At 41.5% G+C, this 19139-nt stretch overlaps 3 protein-coding genes across 6 annotated transcripts in view; all 3 read right to left on the reverse strand.

The window, feature by feature from the left end:
• The window catches only part of LOC139926453 (collagen alpha-1(XII) chain-like), a 63774-nt gene extending 53681 nt beyond the window's left edge, over positions 1 to 10093 (reverse strand). For all 3 annotated transcript variants that reach the window (XM_071918199.2, XM_071918198.2, XM_078289339.1), the window contains exons 1-9: positions 9934 to 10093; positions 7916 to 8021; positions 3928 to 4044; positions 3645 to 3788; positions 3133 to 3186; positions 1446 to 1709; positions 1008 to 1172; positions 572 to 745; positions 61 to 351 (exon numbers count right to left, since the gene is read on the reverse strand). In XM_071918199.2, the coding sequence (XP_071774300.1) occupies positions 61 to 351; positions 572 to 745; positions 1008 to 1172; positions 1446 to 1709; positions 3133 to 3186; positions 3645 to 3788; positions 3928 to 4044; positions 7916 to 7985 (1279 nt within the window). In that variant the 5' untranslated portion in view covers positions 7986 to 8021; positions 9934 to 10093. The remainder of the gene's footprint in view (positions 1 to 60; positions 352 to 571; positions 746 to 1007; positions 1173 to 1445; positions 1710 to 3132; positions 3187 to 3644; positions 3789 to 3927; positions 4045 to 7915; positions 8022 to 9933) is intronic.
• Positions 10094 to 10992: 899 nt separating this feature from the next.
• LOC139926448 (cytochrome c oxidase subunit 7A2, mitochondrial-like) overlaps positions 10993 to 19139 on the reverse strand; it is a 216856-nt gene continuing 208709 nt past the window's right edge. Inside the window, exons 2-5 of one of the 2 annotated variants that reach the window (XM_071918192.2) lie at positions 13376 to 13422; positions 12805 to 12894; positions 11459 to 11543; positions 10993 to 11256 (exon numbers count right to left, since the gene is read on the reverse strand). In XM_071918192.2, the coding sequence (XP_071774293.1) occupies positions 11201 to 11256; positions 11459 to 11543; positions 12805 to 12894; positions 13376 to 13393 (249 nt within the window). In that variant the 5' untranslated portion in view covers positions 13394 to 13422 and the 3' untranslated portion in view covers positions 10993 to 11200. Of the gene's footprint in view, positions 11257 to 11458; positions 11544 to 12804; positions 12895 to 13375; positions 13475 to 19139 lie in introns of those variants that run through there. The other variant, XM_071918191.2, reaches the window with a different exon arrangement.
• On the reverse strand, positions 14236 to 19089 carry LOC139926446 (cell cycle control protein 50A-like). Its single transcript, XM_071918189.2, has 7 exons — positions 18625 to 19089; positions 17862 to 17981; positions 17055 to 17162; positions 16852 to 16939; positions 16448 to 16594; positions 16148 to 16357; positions 14236 to 15441 (listed from the first exon to the last, which is right to left on the reverse strand). Exons 1-7 carry the CDS (start codon positions 18871 to 18873, stop codon positions 15248 to 15250), a joined length of 1116 nt encoding a protein of 371 aa, XP_071774290.1. The 5' UTR covers positions 18874 to 19089; the 3' UTR covers positions 14236 to 15247.

Below are 19139 nucleotides of genomic sequence, written 5' to 3' on the forward strand. Positions count from 1 at the left end.
GTCTAACTTGGACAAGGAGACAAGGAGAGGTGATAAGGCATCCACAACAAACCAGCTCACCTGTCGACACCTTGACAGGCTGGGTCTTCTCCATGGCCATGACGGGTTCACTTGGCGTCAGACCTTTGAGGGCGTACAGGCTGATCTCGTACTCGGTCTCGGGGGAAAGGTCACGGACATTGATGGACGTCTGGGTGGGTCCCATGTACAGCTCTTGGCGTTTCATTCCGGGCAGCATGGGGGCGAGGGTGAGCTTGTAGCCTGAGATTTCACCCAGGGAGGGGTCCCATGTCACCCTCATAGACTTGGAGGCAATTTCTGTCACCTGCAGGTTAGAGGCTGGCTCCACCACTAAGGAAAAATGGCAGGAAATGAAGAAGAGTTGGGGTGAATGGGACAGGTGGGAGAATCTGATGACACAAGTGAGCTTGATCTGATGAGCTGTTTACAATGTAGCCTGAACAGATGAACTGCCCAAACAGCTTCCCATTCATTTAATGTCAAAAGCATAGAACCCTAAGTAATGTAATACTAAACCTGAACTTAAACAATGAAAGATCCATTGACTTACTTTCTTCTCCGCTGACCAGAGAGTTGAGCTGGTCATCGACACCGGAGCACACCTCCGTGATGATCTGCTTCTGCACCTCCTGGATCATGTCAAAGTTGGGCACGTTGTACACATGTTTGCCGTGAGGTGTGGAGGCCATTTCCCTCAGCTCATCCTCATCTGCTCCTTTGATGCCTGAATTATGAAACGTGAAGCGCAACAATGTTACGTCACAAGGCTTTAACTCACCGGCTGCATTGCACATGTGGTAGAGTGCCGTTACTTCAATGTTTTTCAACATAATGTGTATGTTAGAAAAAAATATTCCTCGACTTGTACTATGTCCAGTAGGGATCTCGCAACCAAAAATCAATGGAAAATAAAGCAGTTTCCAAGAACAGGCAGACATTCACATGGGAGAGCAGTATTCAACAAAACAGTGAATAATAAACCATACCTAGGACAAATATTTCCACTCCGATGTTCCTAAGTCTTTTAGCATACTCTTCCACTGGGTCCTGGGATTTTCCATCAGTGATGATCATGGCTACCTTTGGAAAAGCTTTCCTGGATCCAGCTGCCTCCGTGAAGATGTTTCTCAGCAGGTAATCTATGGCATCACCTAGAGACAGCAAGCGGAATCGGATGTATATCATTAAATCATATCCCATAAAGGAAGATTAAGGTAATATTCAGGTTTGCAGGCCTACATTCATGTTTAAGAAAGAAGCGAACACTCAAAATTGTGCTAGCACATATTGGCCCATATATGTTCCATAAAACATTGGAGCTTCAGAGAAATCGTATTTCTTCGACCCGTTGCCAGATCATTAACTAGGAGGTATCAATAAATCTCTGGTCCATCCAAATGGTCCTCCCTCTAAAGAATCCTTACCTGTCATAGTGTTTCCTCCCTTGTACGGCAGGGTGTTGATGGCCCGGAGCAGGTCTCCTCTCTTGGTGTAGCGGGTGAGGGGGAACTCTGTGCGGGTGTCCGTGCTGTACTGGACCACGGCCACCCGGGTCTTGTCCTCGCCAATGTCAAAGGCCCCCGCCATGGCACTGATGAAGCTGCGGATGTGCTTAAAGTTCTCCCTGCCCACGCTCCACGAGCCGTCCACCAGAAAGACCAGATCTGCTATCGCACTGACCGAACACTCTGAGGACAGAGGGTGGAGAGAGAGGACAAAGAGTCACCTCAAGTAATGGAACCATGCAAAAATGAAATACTCGTAAAAGAAACTGATCATCAATCAAAGTGCATTGCTTGGTTTATCCAGATTGGGACCAGTTCGGGTTTTACTACTGGGTGGTGATTGATGGAAAAACTTGAAATGTAGGGAAGCGCATCATTTGTGCCCAGAACCAGGCTTTTTCCCAGGCCAGAAATGTGCCAGTAGAATATGGTCCTGTGAGACCGAAGGTGCCAAGGTATGGTAGCAACACCTTGGTCTTGGAACAGTATTCTTGCTTTGGCACATTTCTCATCCTGGCTGTCTAAATAAAATCAAATCCCTGACAGTTTGTTGGATGGCTCGGAGATATGCGTTCTGACATCAAAGGAAATATCAGCCAAAGAAGGCCGGTGCCAAACAGTGGGCTGGTAAAGTCATTCCAGCAGAGACAAGAATGTGGCTTTATAGACTAAACATTCAGCAGAGGTTTCACCAGCAATGTTCAGTTTTATACTTTCAAATCCCGGTGGGCTTTAAATCACAGATGAAATTCTCTGGAACATTTAAGATGACTCTATTGAAATAATTGGCAGGACTTATGTGGATGGACTTAAATCCTCATTCCCCCAGGTCTCATTGACTCTGAATTTTGTCCCTCACATCTCATAAGCCTCATACTTTAAAGGATGTTATATATTTTTTTTTTTTCCAAATTCTCTCTCCTAATGTCAAAACGAAGGCATCAAAGTAGGGGTTTAGTCACACAATTAGAGCGGTTGTGAAAGGAGCGCTATGAGCGTTTTACCATAAATAAGGGTTTAGGAGCATCTGGACCTACGGGTGCAGTTTCCAGCAGAAGAATCAACACGGCGGGGGGAAAAAGTGAATCTCCCTGCCACTCACCACAGACCGGACTCTCGGACAGGGGCAGAGGACAGGTTGAAAGAGGGGACATCTGATCAAGAGCTGTAATGCTTTTCCACATCTTTTAACAGTTAAGGGGACGAGACTCGCAGCTAGGTGGCAAAACGGCGACGTCATTGACACTCTGCTTGGGATCATTGGAGCAGTTTCACCCCCCCTTCACTACATGACGCATAACAGAACCCCTGTCTCCTTGCTTCAAGCCTTCCTCTCCTGTGTTTTTTTGATGTGCAGACTGGTTTCAATTAAGGGGACTAATGTGTACGTTCCCAGCCACTGTCGGAGCCCCGTCCGCCCGGCCGGTGACAACTCGACAGAAAGTAAAATGTAGGTCTGAGCAAATTATTCCGGCAGGGGAAAAAAAAATATTATGATGGAAGTCCTATGGAAAAACATTTATTAAAAAAAAGTGAATCTGCAGGGGGAATTGGAAAGGACAGGCCCTGTTCAAATTTTGGTTGACACTACAGTAAACATACTCACTGATTGCATCTGACTGTGGCCTCCTGACTCGTCCGCTGGTGTTGCTGGACTGGACTGAAACACAGGAAACACTCGCGGAGTTAGCAGCGCACACATTGCCGCCCCTGTCTCATGTGCGCCTTTTCACAGCGGAAAAAGGCAAGAGAATCAACACGTCATAAAAACCGGTCGATGGGATCAAAACCGCATACACACACAAACACATATCTTTCTGCTACATTAGCTATAAACAGTAAGTGATTCAGGCTTCAATAAACAGATGTGATTTCTTACTGTTTGCCATTGCCAGAAAAAAGGAGTCTGTCCCAGCCCGTTTTAATCTTTGATGTGAGACCAATGAACAGCTCCATATAAAATGAAGTGGATAAAAATGGAAAATTTGACTGTGACAGTATCCACAGTGATATTTCTGGAGATAAGGACACATTTTCTGTTTAGAAGCTGCTCGCGTTACCATAAAAGAAAACCCCTAGTAGACTATTATACTAACCCAACATTAAGCGTGCACTTACTGGTCAGTTGTCCAAAGATGGGGATGCTCTCCTCGGTGCCATCATAGGAGTTTATGGACACCGAGTAGTCGAGGTCAGGGGTCAGGTCAGTGATGGAGGTCGTAGTGGCAGAAGAGGGGAGGCTGAGTTCTCTGGCCGGTTCATCTGGGAGAGGGAATGGAGAGTTTGCAGTGACGATGGTTTCAGGGATCAATAGAGTAGAATTAGAGCAGTGAATATGTCAATACTAATAATGTTATCATAATTATAATTATGTTGAGTTAAGTGTTGAATCCATACTGACCTGTGTCTGAGATGACTTGTATTCTGTAGCCCTCTATCCTTGATGAGGGTCTTGTCCATGACATTTGCACTGTGTTTTCATTTAGAATTTTAAATTTCAAGTCTGAAGGGGGTTCCACTGCAAACAAGAGGTGAAACAATGTTAAATTACAGCAAACATAAAGCTGTGTATGACTACTGTGATATTTATGATCAAATCATTTTTTTTTCAATCAGGCATTCACATTGATCCCAACGACAAACACTTCATGACTGAAGCGGACTTGTTCATTGTTGGGGACAGACGAATAGAACTGACATCCATTTGTGACGGTGACAAATAAAGAACACGTAACGACACTGGAAAAGTGGTGAGAAGCCATTTTGGAGGAAAAATGGCGTTTGTTTGAGTTGCGCGACCGAGGCGGCCAGCAACTCAAGCACCGGACAACTCCACACAAACTCTACCAAAGTGCAAACATTGAGTGAACCATCCAACACATGCTGAGTGCAGTCATCACAACGCATGCCCCAACCACAAATTAAACTGCCTTCATGACGGAGCTGGTCTCAGCATCACAGAAGTACAACAATCATTTCATTCACAAGTTACTGATTATACAATGGAATCAAGGTTGCCAGGTAGTTATTGAAGTAACACTGACAGAATTGGACACCATATGTTATATATACATCGTATATAAACATATTTCAAAGATGAGAAGTGATTTGTTGTTTATTTAGACTCTTTACACAAGTGATTGGCACACATCCATTGCAAACCTCTCAAAAAGAATACACAATGCGTCGCTGGAGACTCTTGTGTACTTTCTTTTCATTGGCAGCATAATGCATGAGACGGCGTGAGGGGACGAGACACTACTTTGGACAATCAAAATGAAGAGGCTGTTGAGAGACACTATAACAGAGGAAGTGTGTACATTGAAATAAACACAGGAAGACATCGACAGTTACAGTCGGACAAGACCACGCGCCTCCACATGGGGCTGACTCGATCACAGCGTCATGCATCATGTACATGAGAAAGTTGTTTGGCTCAACAACTTTGATTGACTGGACGGTAGTTTCCATGTACAGTGGGGACCACACAGACAGATGACAAACATATTTTAAAATGATATTCTTTCTTACTGGATCTTGGCATGCAGCCTTGGCAGGCTAGTGGCTGAGAAAGGTTTAAACCAAGGTTAAAGAGGAGGGGTGTTAATACTTAGTGCGTGTTGTTTATATGTACAATTATGGCAGAAGTATTTGAAGAGTTGAATTCCAAAATGCTGTCCTTCCATTTGGGAAAAAAAAAAATCATTGCCTGGAGTTCATCATTCATTATCTCTGAAGTGTAGAGGATCTAGTCTTTAAAAAATGGCCATATAGTTTGTTTTAATTATATGTCATCAATCATTTTGTAAAAGTATGTGTCACTTTTTAAAATGATGGATATTTCATTTTGTAATGAAACTCTTCACTTGAGTCTAATGAGTGAAGTTGAATGTGTTTCAAGACCAGCTGAACTTCAAAGACCATATTGGGGAGATTCTAAACTTCTCCTAACAACTTAGATATGACTCTGCTGAAAAGGTATATTATTACATAGCAAATTAGTCTTCCATGGCAATAATGTGCTTTTGAAGAGTTTAGGTAAGACAAGACGAACAAAGTAAACTCGGCTTAGTATGCAAGAAAATTACAGTGCTAAAAGAGGTTAACACGATATAATTTCCACTATGCAAACAACACTGAGTTGCAGTACTTTGCTAGATAGGCCCTAATTCTTCCACTAGTCCATAATGGGGACGATGAAAAGTAAAGCATGCATGCAGAAGACTGGAATATATCAAGAAAGAGCTTTGCCATGTAGATGCATGCATGTGTTAAACAGAAGGGGCCCATGGCAGGCGAGAATATCATTGTAAAATACACTTGGAGGAGGAAGCCATAGCTTGGGACACTGAATGCACAGGCAGATGACAAACAGGAGCCCACCGAAAACTTAAAAAGCTGGCATTGGAGGATCACCAACCTGGCATATCAACTCAAGGAGCCCGGATGGGCCGGTTTCCCCCTCATTTCTCCACGAGTACTCATCTCCGACACCAAACGCACTTTGACATGTTGGTAAGGGGTGTGTGTGTGTGTGTGTGTGTGCGTGTGTGCGTGTGTGTGTGAGTAGCGTGGTGAGGTGTGAAGCTGACGGTGGATGAGAAAATTTGGAAGAAAGTTTTAGGCGGGTCTTCACTCAAGTGAGCAACGCGCTTGCCTCTCCCAAGTTTTTTCATCGCAAGAAGGTGTGAACATGTCATATCAGTTTGTTACAGTTTCTCTGATCTTATCTTCTTGTGTTAAAAAAGAAAAAACCCTAGAGGAAGAAAGACGGTACTGTCGAAATAACAACCTCTGGTGTGCTGGGACTTGTGGTTGCTCTTGTCAGGTATATGGATGTCTGTCCCATCAGTTCCTAATAAAGGACACCTCCGTGGCTCCCAGAGGCCGGAGCCTGGCTACTGTTCTGTTAGTAACCTCAGCCTCCAGCCAGCCAGCCAGCCTGGCCTGCACTACTGCCAGGAGGAGAGACCAAGCGGAGGAGGAAAGAACACCGACTCTCCCAAAGAGGCAGGACAGATGCCAAAGTAATTCCACAACATGTGCTGACATTAAACATTACTGCATATTAACTTTCCATATGGATTGCAACTCAGCGTTTTTGCGAATGCCCGCAAAAAAGAAGCCCGAGAAAGGCTCTTTGTCTTTGCGCTGTCTGAGGATTAATTTGCGATTCTCGTATTACGTCTTTCCATTCCGTGAGTGAAGATATATGAGAGGAGACGTTCGGCTCCTCTCCCCCCACCGGGCAGCTTTTCAGGAGGAAAAAATCTTGAAATTTTCCATACCATATTGCCATATTCACTATTTGGACTAAAATTGTTTGCATATGAAATTACTTTGAGTCATATTTTGTCAAAACTATTGACAGATTATAACTATAACTATAACTAGTCTATTAGCTCATGTGACATGTACAGCATGTAATAAGCATTTAATTACTATTGCAACAATGATACTATATAAGCACAGAAGACCTATTGCTTTTTTGTTAAGTACTGTTACTATTGTACTATGTACTATTTCTGTATATTGTTGTTACACATTTAATAACTAAAAAAAACTGTATTTACTTAGAGAGGTATGACTAAATACAATACTTTTATATCAACCACTGTATAACCACTGCAGATTAGATTTACACAGGTTTACAAGAATCTAGTGCAACCTCAAGATAATCATCATAAGCTGAACATAAGTGATCGCACATTTCTATGCATAATTACCATGGATTTGGCAATGTTTCTACCAAATTTGGTTTTGGACACGGAGCAGACCCTCACTATCACAAAAGCAAATCGAAAACAGCAACAGCTCTGCTAAAGCGATTACAGAGGAACATTTAGCCGTGAAATGGCTTTTGTTCTGCTCCTTGTCCGTGCCCTGCTGTTTAAAGACATTTAATTGGAAATTGTAAATGAAATAAACTTCAGTGTACTTGGTTGCTTATCTTTGCCAAATCGGAATGAGAAAATGACGCCTGAGGTATTGGTTTTAAACCGACTAAATTACAGCCTAAATAAAAGTAAGTGGGATCTGGATTTGAATTTTACATCAAAGACGGCAACGTGTCTAGACAGATAAATCTGACAAAATACGCTGCAAGTGGGGGATAAAGGCATGACAAACATCAGGAAATCAGACAGTAAGTCTGACATACACACACAGTCAAATATCATACACATGAAGCTGGGAATAACTTTATTCAGATGATTAACACAGATACTTATTGCAGTGTTTCCATGTGATGGCTCTCTGACTTAAAAACAAAAACTAATCACTGTAACATCAAACAACGGATGGTGAGAGAGAGAGAGAGAGAGAGAGAGAGAGAGAGAGAGAGTGGGACAGTATATGTTGGTGGACTGTGGGGTGCTGGTTTCATTTACCTTGAGCTTCTACGGAGCATAATAGAGCTGCGAGGAAGGCAGCGGTGGCCACTGACAGCCCGATCTTCATGTTTGGCCCTTGAGGGTCAGCAGCGCATCAATCAGTCTGAGGACAGAGGGAGAACACTGGGCTTCAGCTGCAGACTGGGCACAGCCAGGAGTCTGTAACACAACCTGGTGTGACTGGGGGCCAAATGCCAAGGGACAAACTGGTGTCTAATTTACTGCTGCGTCAAATCAGACAGATTTAGACAGTGTGACCGGAAGCTCGGCTATTTTGCCTTCAAAATAAAAGCGGAATTTGTCACTTGGAAAAAAGGACTGAACAATGGGGTGAGCAACAAAAGATCGTATCAAAATAAAGGACAACAAAAGTGAGATGAAAATAAAGGACATTTTGGGGAAAAAAGTGAATTTCATTTACTACAGATTGCTGCTTTTACATAGATCTATTCTTCATTTTCAAATTGGCATGGGTATCATTTTGCTAAAGCCTAAGTTATGGAAAAGTCTCTGAATTTAATATGATTTGCCACCATAAATTCCAACCCGCTTAAAATGACTAAATTTATGGAGCAATGACTGATGACTGATGGTCATCAGTGATGGTCAATGTCATAAATTATTAGACATAGGTCAAATTATCAGAGGGAACATTGGTCCTGAATGTGATTTTTTTAAGATCTTGAAAATAGATTTCTAGCTATTTTTGCTTGATCTAGTTATTTTCCATTGTGATGATAAAAACAATATAGATACAATTGACACCCCCTTATGCTTATACCGCGAGTGCCACACCTTGCCATACCTAACGTTACCTAACTGACGCCAGTGTATTTCCATACTTCTATTATGCTACTCAAAAAAACGTCTCAACACAAGCTCATCAATATGGGTTTTATTTTTTTATTTTTATTTAGATTTTTCCCGGAAATCCTAAGTTTTATTTAGGCTGGCTTGACACTGGTCATTTCTGTGTGATTCACTTTGTTAAAAAATTAGGCAACCGCTGCTCAAGGGCAGTTTTCAACTATCAAGTGAACATCAAATAATTTGTCTCTACTATATTTAAAAGAGATTTACTACTACGAATTAGGATGCCTTAACAAAAATATTCCTATAGGGGCTTATAGTGAATACTGAGTTTAGAGTGACCTTATCGTACTTAATGGGAGGCAATTTTATTTATCTCCTATGATATCACTATAATATTATATAATATTCCCATAGGGACTTAAAGTTTTGCTGAACTCTTTATATACACTGAATGTACAAAATATTAGGGGAATCTTCCTCCACTTTTGCACAATCCACATCTCAACTGTCTCAAAGCTTTTTGTACATTCATTGTAGAGTTCTTATGAAACTGATCGAAGCTCTTTTCCGAAAAAGTGTAGCCTGATTACATTCGTCTCTAAGTAGACCTGTCCATTCCTCCCATATACATATAAAAAAAAAACTGCCTGCAGCCTCAGTCATCTTTACTATAGGCTGTGCGCCCCGCCTGGTGCACCAAGGCGCAAACTGCAGTCAGGGGCCAAACTCTCTCTCTTGGCCCTTAGAGGACAAGGAGCCCATCTCCTCAAAAACCCGTAATTTGACAATATCTTCAATATCCCTACCCTGCTGTTGAAAATCAGCACGGACCTTACTGCCAGTGACACCGCTCCGGTTTATTTCCACATTGCAGTCATTCCAAACCCATACCACCGCATTTTGATTCAATTCAATTCAATAAGAGATTGTAATTTTACACTTGGCCGTTCCTGCAACGACTCAGTAATTTAATCCAGCTAAAAAAAAATCCATAAAAGATCTAATATTGAGTGTAATATAATAAGCCTGAGAAACCCCACAAAACCAATTTTCATCAGAAAGAAACAACCGAATGATTGCAAAATGCACCGTAAATAAGTTTTACATTCTCTGTCAAATCGTTCGTGAAGGCAAAATAGTTAAGTAAAATAAGTTAAATTCTAATAAAAAACTTCTAAATAAATGAAAGTCCGCTTACTCACCTATTCAACCCCCCAGAAAATGAACGGACACAGTGTTGAGCGCAGCCTCCTTGACGCGTCCCCCTCTGTCTGGAAGGCAGCAGAGAAATTTCAGGAGCTGCGGCTGGAGCCTCTTTCTGCTCTCTGGCTACTGGAAGCTCCACCAGCAGATGTCCAAGAAGGAAAAGCCTCTTTCCAAGTGGGAAGAATCTTTCCACCATCGGCTACTTAATAGGGGGGCAGTTCCCAACTCTCAATTTACCATCAGAGGGGTTTTTCTTACGAAACCGCTGCCCGTCAGTTGATGCATGTCCTCCCAGAGACGGATGCACTTTTTGGAAATTGCATTTTTCTCTGCATTCCTTTGGCTTGGCGACTTGATCTGTTTCCACTGTCAGACTAACTAGTACACGACGGGGGCAGCGTTGAGGAAAAATGGCTTTGTTCAATTGATAAGTGCAACGGACCTTTTATTTGGGGTACTTAGTTGTTCGAATGTCTGCTTAATTATTAAAAGTTGGAACTTTTATCGTTTTTAAAATCTCTTGAGGTCTTTCTCTTGATTAATGCATTGAAGGTGACAACAGAAATAAAAAACATATAATCTTCCTAATGAAAGGAACAGTTTATTTATTTCACCGTTTATTTATAATATGAGCTGTTAACGACTCCACTCTAGTAGAAAAGATCACTTCTCTGTTTAATCACACTAATAGGGACAGCGAAGTCTTTCAACAGTAGCCTGTCCATCTGCTGCCAAAATGAAAGCGTTGCAGGCCGATTGTTGTTCGTTGCTGCCCTCTAGTGTTCGAAACAAAGAAACACACATTGATTAACTCTCAGTAAGGAATAGACCAGTTGTATAATGATGGCGGTCTCCTATTTTAGCATCATTAGATCCTCCATCCACAGCGCAATGAGTGACAGATGTTCATATTAGGATCCTCTGTAATTTGAGACAGGAGATGAAGTCAAACCACTGGGCCGCCATCTTTGAGCCCGCTGTCCACTAATGTGAACACTTAACCTAGTTCTTAACCCGCTGCAGCAGCAATCAGTTACAAAAACAAACACTTTTAACTGAGATCTGTTTATTGTTTATTATCTGCGGCTCATTAATTGTACAATCAATAAATATTGATCCCAAGCATGAAACATATTGACATTATTGATAGGACAAATAATCTCCCAGATTTCAAATCTGCACAACAGAGAAGAGAGTTTATGTATTACATTTGTGTTATAATCAGACAATAAAAATAAAGTCCAATCTGCCAATCATGGTTCACTACGGCTTCTTGGGCATCGCTGCACTGAGCAGCTCGTATACAACGTATCCGCTGCCTGTGGAGAGATCAGACAGAAAAGATGCACATAACATAGCTAGACACACTTACATGACGACCTGCTTAATTTGCTCCCAAACTCATTCCAATAAAAACATGAAGGTCACATCACTGACATCAAATATGTTTATTCTAAAAGCCATGTCTGGGGTATCTGAGGTGAGCATGATTGAACAAATCTCAAATGAACGGTGACATACCGAAAATGGTCAGAGTCATTGTGGCTCTGTACAGAAGAGCATCCTTTGAGCCGCCCTTCAGGTGGATCGGCATACCGTTATCCTCCTGTTCAAATAGCAAAGAAGAAAGTCAGACAATCACCAAATGACTAATGCCTGAGAGCTTTGATCTTCATGTGCTTTTGGTTCTACAGATACGGTTTATGGTGGTCTGATTTTTGTAAAGTAATACTTTTAACTGTTGGAATAAATATCAAAAACAAGAGGAGCGTGTGTTTCTGCATAATGCTTGAGATTAACGATAACACAACTCTGCCAATAACATTATGGCCCAGCTGTTCTCCGCACACCATTTCTACAGTTTGCTGGCAAACTTACCATTTATACAACTGGAGCTCATCGCTGGGTCACCATGGCAATTCAGCAATGACTTGCAGTACAGTATGCAAAGAAGCAGTAATTGCTCTGAGATTTAGAAGCAAGGGTCGGCCATGTGTCAGCTATGGTGATTTCTACTGCTATGCAGGGAGCAGCAAAGCCTGCCACATTGGAACATTGATTTGGCATTGGATTTTTGCTTATCAAACTGCATGCATAATTATTAGTAGAGCTCCAGACCCAACTACAGCCTAAAGTCATCCTAGGGGTAAAATCCATGATACATACTTATCTGTCAGGCTACAAAGAGGATATAATTAGATTCTGTCTCCAGAACCTGGGAATAAAATACACACTTTAACATTAACATTAGCATTATCATTACTTAAAGATACCATATTTTGTCTCACTTCAAATATTGACAAATGAAAATGAAACAAATGAAGTTATACTAAGTTATTAATAACAACAAGTCAAAGAAGCACATTACTATTTTAAAGTAATGACAAAAGGTACCTACATACCTAATCAAATTAGGCCTACATACTCAGGCTGATTATACTGCCTCAGACTTAAAATCAGACAGACAGTTTATAGTCAATGTGTGATTGTTTTCTGTGGGACCCAAATACAATTTCAGCTGTGTGAAATGGGCTTTATCCCCACCTCACACTGTGGAAAATATTACTGTCTCCTACCAACAATGCTTCCCAAGTCAGCATTGCTGTCTAGGAGCAGTGAAAGGATATCAAACTCTACTTCAAATCTACAATATTACCTTTGCCTTATTTGTCCTGTTAAGTGTCAAAAAGAGAAACAGAGTTCTCCTTAAGGCTAGATTATTCGTCTAATCAGACCTGGGTTCCCTCAACCCAAACTTGTCACTGGGTCTGACAGAGTGTCAGATAATATTGTTACAAAGGTCAGCAGAGGTTCTAATGAGGTCATCATAGGTTTACTGAGGATGTCCTTGGCCTTGATGAGATTACCTGAAACAGTTTCTGTTTGTCCTTAACAGTGTTATCAACCTGTCTGCGGGCACTGCTGGTGATGGTCCGCTTGGAGAGCTGCCGAAGACCCTGGTGGCACAAGCAATTCATTGAGGATCGACAGTTATCACTGATTCATGACAAATTTAAACACGGAGAGCGTGAGGGAAATGACATCCAATAGTAACACTTAGCTAGCTAGCAATGCATCTGTGACAGGTCAACTGCTTCTGACTCGGTGGCTAGAGCCATTTCTACGCTCGTCTTGTTGCTTAACTTTCCTTGGGAAACAAATTCAAGTGATGATACAGGCCGTAACAAGATTGACAACTAAAATATATTCATTTCTATTCATTCAGCTTGATTTCACAACGTTAGCTACATGCCTACTAACTACTAGCTAGCTAACGTTGACTAGCATAGTTCAGGTTACCGTTAGCCGGATTTGCTAACTAACATTGAGAAATCTTGCAGATTTACAGCGTACTTACCTATTACTGATACATTTAAGGGCGTATTATGGTATGGTAACGTTTTATGGTAAATAAAATATATGAAATTGCTGTCTTACCATAAGTTGTCTGTACATTTTGGCACACTTCTGTGTGGGAAGCTAGGTTAAAGCACAGCACAAGGACACTGACAGTTTGACTTCCCACAATCCTTTGGGTGGTCTTACACTTCCGGTCGCATCAGAATTCATTAGTAGCATTTCACATCATACTTATTGTTATTCATAATTTATACAATAGTGATAATAATAACAACAACAACAACAATAATATAACTACTATTGTTATTGCTGTTAATGCAGTATTTCACAATTGGAGAAATTCATAAAATTATTTTTAAATATTTAACCTCAAAGGGTTCTTTTGAAAAAAACACCACACAAGCATAAAGTAACAGTCAAAGAACATGTGGATAACTCAATTTATGTCAGTGTATGTGTGTCTTTCCCTTTGCAACAATTCGACTGATATGGGCATGTGAAGGCCAATGAGCATATTTTTAGACTGAAGCTGCCGAACGCCAATATTTGGTACCAATATGGAATATCTTTACATTTGACCATATTCATGCCAAAAACTTTCTGTATTCAGTGTTTCCCCCAGAATTTTATTCTTGGCAGGGTGGACAAGGCTCTGAAACAGCATTTAGACCATATGACACTAAAACTTATAATAAGATAGTTATAATAAGAGTTATAATAATAATAATAATAATAATAATAACTGCATTTTTATGCATACTTGTGTGGAGTCTGATGAAAATGTTGCTTTAGAATCAGTTCAGGTTAAGGGCTTTTTAACAAGTCTACCATCTACTGTAATCTACAATACTATGCAGTCACCTTAATGCTGATATGTTGACCTATGAAATCACAAATGACAACAATGCATTGACCAACAGTTCTTTAATACGACCCTACAAACTTTATAAAAACCCATAAACTTCAGATTTAAACAGAACATGTTATTATAAAGGAGGGCGGAATAAAAGCTTAACAAATGTGACACTTTTAAAGTGCATATCATTTGGTCAACATCGAAGTATGGAAGGGAATTTAATCAACAATCAGCTCAAAATATAAAACTGAAGAATTTCTGTGCTATTGTCGGCAAGAGATGCAACCTGATATACAACAATTTACAGAACACTGGATAAAGTGGTATAGTATAACTTCTCCATGATTAATAAGTTTTACTTTGTAAGATCAGAAACTGAGCATTCTCAATAATTCCTAAGAAAGACGCCTTATGAATGGCCCAATCAGTGCTGAGAGCAGGTAACATAACCACATTTTTGGTATCATTTGTCATTAATATTCTATGCCTTTGCAAGGATAAAATAGTTTTTCTTAAACATCAATGTTTCCCGTAATTACCGGCAAATATGCAATTTTGCTATGAGTATTCCATCCTATATTAAAGCCAATCTGAAAGAACCACAGAGGTATGTCAATGAAATACAATGGTACATTCATCAGCAGGACATGTTACAGTACATAATATGGACAAAAACTCACTTGAAAAATACATACATCCTTCAATAATTAAGCCAGTCGCGAAGCACTGCTAAAATAAAATACATAGACTTTTGATAATGTATAGATAAATAGAAAATAAAACACATTTATGTATCTGAAGACAAGAAATAACATTCTCAGCAGCCAGCTACGCCATATGCACAGAGACACAGAACCCAAAGCTCCAGCATCTTTCTCTCGCCTTCATAGTCCTACATATTTAGCCCAGCTTTTTAAAAAACAGACACTTGACTGCAGCCCTCACTTGCAGGAGGTTAGCGTGTTTGCTAACATTACACAGACACGTAACACACGTTTACAAAGACCAGTGCATTCAGGCTAAAATGGACGAGCGGTCCGCCCGGGCATGCAGAAGGGGGGGGGGGGGAGCTCCGTACGGTGGGGGGGGAGTGTTTAGTTGGGAATGTCGGCGCTGTTGTTGCGGTTGTCGTATTTGTGGTGGATGATGAGCAGGACCACGCCCAGGAAGAAGCAGACCGAGCCCACGGTGATGTAGGCGATGCCCAGGAAGGGGTTCTTGCCGCCCATCCAGGAGATGGTGCTCAGGATCATGCGCTTCCGGCCTTCGAAGCTGCGCACGGGGTAATCTGATTACACACGGTTAAAGGAAATTACCTCTGGATCGACTGAAAAGTACATTTTAAAACAAGATTTATAAATGGACCATGTCAAGTATTTTCAATCACAGATATACCCTTAATGTATTGAAATTAGTGTTAAAAACTTTTGCAAACATTATTAAGCAGTTGACCTAAATTATAGCTCATTCTGTTTGAAAACTGTTTGAACTTCAATATCCAGAAATCATGTAACGTGACGTCAGTAAACTTCACACTCATGTTTATCAACCCAGCTGGTCTGTGATGCTTCATACCAAAGAATACGAAAGGGATGAGAGAGGGAAAGATCTAACGTTGGCGAGTCCAGCTTTCTCTGGATGAAGCGCTCGCTTCTGCTGTTTGTATTTTGCTCTGAAGTTTCAATTTGTCTCTTCCTGGAGGTGGAAAAGATTTCCCACCAGTGTCCACACTGACACCAGAATTTCATTTGGGCAAATAGGGCAAATCTACGACATCTCAATAAGGGGGGGATTGGACGCTCTTCTCTGTTGCAGCTCCACTTTCTGACTTATAAGATGGATGGGTGGATTTTTACATAAAAATCTTGCCTAGTGCAGCTTTACATAAGGAATTTCAAACAGGAGTAAGATACATCTGGATCACGGAAACCAGCCCTGCAGCCTCTAGTTTGGATTAGACAATATGGGGTTTATAGTTGGCATTAAAAGGATACTGTAAGTGACCTCCAGGACGTATTTGCCACTGGGCAGAGTGGGGGTCATGCTGGCCTTCTTCTGGATGATGCGGTAGAGCTTGCGGAAGGTGGGCAGGGCGGCCGTGCGCATCCACACGATGAAGTCCTCATTGATGAAGCCGTTGTTGTCAACGTCCAAGGGTTCCAGCTCATAAACTGGCTTCCTCCAGTTCACCGGCTTGCTTGTGCCTGAGGAAGGACGAGACATGACCAAGTTAGTAACAGCAACTCAACTGCTTATAAGCCAGAGAGGTCCTGTGCACAGTGCGGTAAAATCACCTTGGAAAGCTGCAGTGAGGTTGTTGTTGTTTCCACCGGGATTCCTGAACTTCACGTGCTTGTCCGTCCACCACGCAATGCCCTTCTTCACCAGAGGAATGGCAGTTCTGGAGCCATTGGCATCGATGTAATACAACTCCAGAGTGTCTGGGAACGGAGGAACACATTAAAATGAAGTGAAAGTCAATATTCCCACAGGTCAAACAAGCTCTTACATGATGAATGAAGTGCTGCAAATGAGCAGAACATCTGCAAACTGATAGGTCAAGTTTTATTAAAAATCCTACTAAAAGCTCTGTACAAAACAGTCAGATAAGATTGCGGTAGAGCAAGAGAGTGCCAATATTCCTTTTAATGCTGAGGAGAAAAACGCAGAGCCGTGTGTCGAGTTTCAAGTTTCTTACCATTGAAGAGACTGTTGGCTATAGCCCCACATGGAGCGATAGGCAGGCCATCACTCGTGCGGTACGGCTCACATTCCTTGCTCGGGTTCTGCAAATAGCAGCGAGTGTTAAAGCCGATCAAATGAATTTATTGAAAACTCTGCGTGATGGAAGACCCAAAAAATGTCATATTCCAAGATGACACTCATTATGTCCTTACATACCTTCAAAGACGACCTATCACCATTCAGCTGGCTGTCATCCCTGGACTTCACGTAGCGTCTGTGGTTCTGATAGAAGTTGGATAAGCCGTAGTACATAAAGACATTGCTCTGCGAGGAGGAGAGAGAGACAGGGTAAATCAGCAGGGAGGCTAAACCGGTATCTCACTGAAGTGACTCATTGGGTGACCAGTACTATTTGTGCCTGGGTCAATTCACCAGTCGCAGGACGGGGATAGCTGAGCTCTTGTAACAGTCTAGCAATAGGCGTAGCTGATACTAAAACTTCCCTCTTTTGTCTTATCCTGTTTCGTACAGAATCGTACACAACACAGAGTAACTTACTTAAGTCTCCATATGTACCAAATACTGTTTTCTCAGAGCAGACTGGTGTTGTTTTATCTGGATTTTACTCTCTAGCTACACTTCAAAATTACAAATCATTAGATTGTGTTATATTCATTTATCAACCATATCTGGGTTGTAGCAAACATTATTGGTTAGGCTTATCCAGAAAGCCTTGAGATGAAAGGCAAGTGTAAAGTACAGTTTAGGCAGAGGGATTCCTATAAGTAATCAATAGCAGGCTTCTGAAGAGGTTGCTGGACTGAACCGTTAAGTGTATAATGTATGCCCTAAAACTAGAATAATCAATGTAACCAAGGCTTGAGCCAAACCTTGAGTGTCTCCTCGAACACAAATAGGCCTTAATGGACATTCGCTGTCAGGAGAGCAGTTCTAGTATACTCAGAGCAGCACTATCAGTTCTGGGCCTGAATGCATGTATTATTCATTGGGTCCACGGCTCACCTCAAATGGCTGTTCCAGGGTAAAGGGGACAGAACAGTTGCATGATGTCGTGCTGTTCCAGCTGAAGTTCTGGGCGCAGTTGAAGCATGGACTTGACATATCAACACCAGTGTAATCAACCTGAAAATGATGGACTAGTTAGATTAGCAAACAGTAGCGCAGTCTCGATACGTGCCATTCCCTCTTGTATGGAAATTTCATCACAACGAAACCCATTCAAACATATGGCATTTAATTGTGGTCTTGCTTGTAATTAAATATACAAATCCCATTAAACATAATTCCAGACGACTTTAAATCGAAACGAGTCACTCTTCAATTCGGCGTACATATAATCCACCAAGCAGCGTTTATTTCAATAAAATGTACACTTTTAGAACGGGTTTACACTGCTCGCTACCGCCCACCACGGTGTATTTTGGTTGAATAAGATGGTAAGAACAAGAGGAAGCAATTCTAATAGTTGGAATTGAATTAAGTGCTGCTTGGTGGATTGTATGTATGCCGAATTGAAGAGCGACGTCTATCAATTCCGAAAAATATTGAGCCATACTTTATGGTGTGTATACTTTTGCCGTTAAGCAAGGTTACGTTACATTACCAGACGTTTAAACGGAGTTTGGCGTACCGTTCTCTCCATACAAGAGAGAACTTCGGCGAAAAAGAAATTATTACTATTTTTTTTTTTTGTCCTGTTGACGTTCAATAGTAGTAGTTACTGCAGAAGAAGCAAAACTGATAGACATATTTACTGTAACTTTACCTCATACTCTTTGATGTTGTTTGATGTGACGTACAGGCCGATCCCGATGGGGATGAAGATGAGCCCGATAACGAAGAAAGCAGGGAGGACGGTGCCAGCTGTCAGGATGGGCTGCCAGGCTGGCAGTCTCTGCTGTTTGAACGCAGTGTTGTCCGGCTTTTTGCTTTTGACAGCCCCAGCGCCACCATGACTCGATGAACCCGAATGGTGTCCGTCCTCTTCCTTAGCGTTGTAGCTTGACGCCATCATGGCTGCAATCCCCTTCGAGCAAAATAATCCACTTTAGTTGACAGATGGCAGTTGTTCGTCAAGCCCCACACGCCGGGCAAAAAGACGAAACGCTAAAGCAAATGATAATGTTATTCACAGAGTGTAACTACCCTGCTATCTATTCCAAATATCTATTCATTGTGGTGTTGATTTTAGCTGGTTTGCTAATCTCATCCAAGAGCAAGAAGCAGGAAGTTTCTGAACCAATAGGATGATTTTACGTAGTAGTTACGTCAGCACAGACG

The sequence above is a fragment of the Centroberyx gerrardi genome, chromosome 17 (assembly GCF_048128805.1).
Source record: "Centroberyx gerrardi isolate f3 chromosome 17, fCenGer3.hap1.cur.20231027, whole genome shotgun sequence".
In the NCBI taxonomy this organism is placed as follows: Eukaryota; Metazoa; Chordata; class Actinopteri; order Beryciformes; family Berycidae; genus Centroberyx; species Centroberyx gerrardi.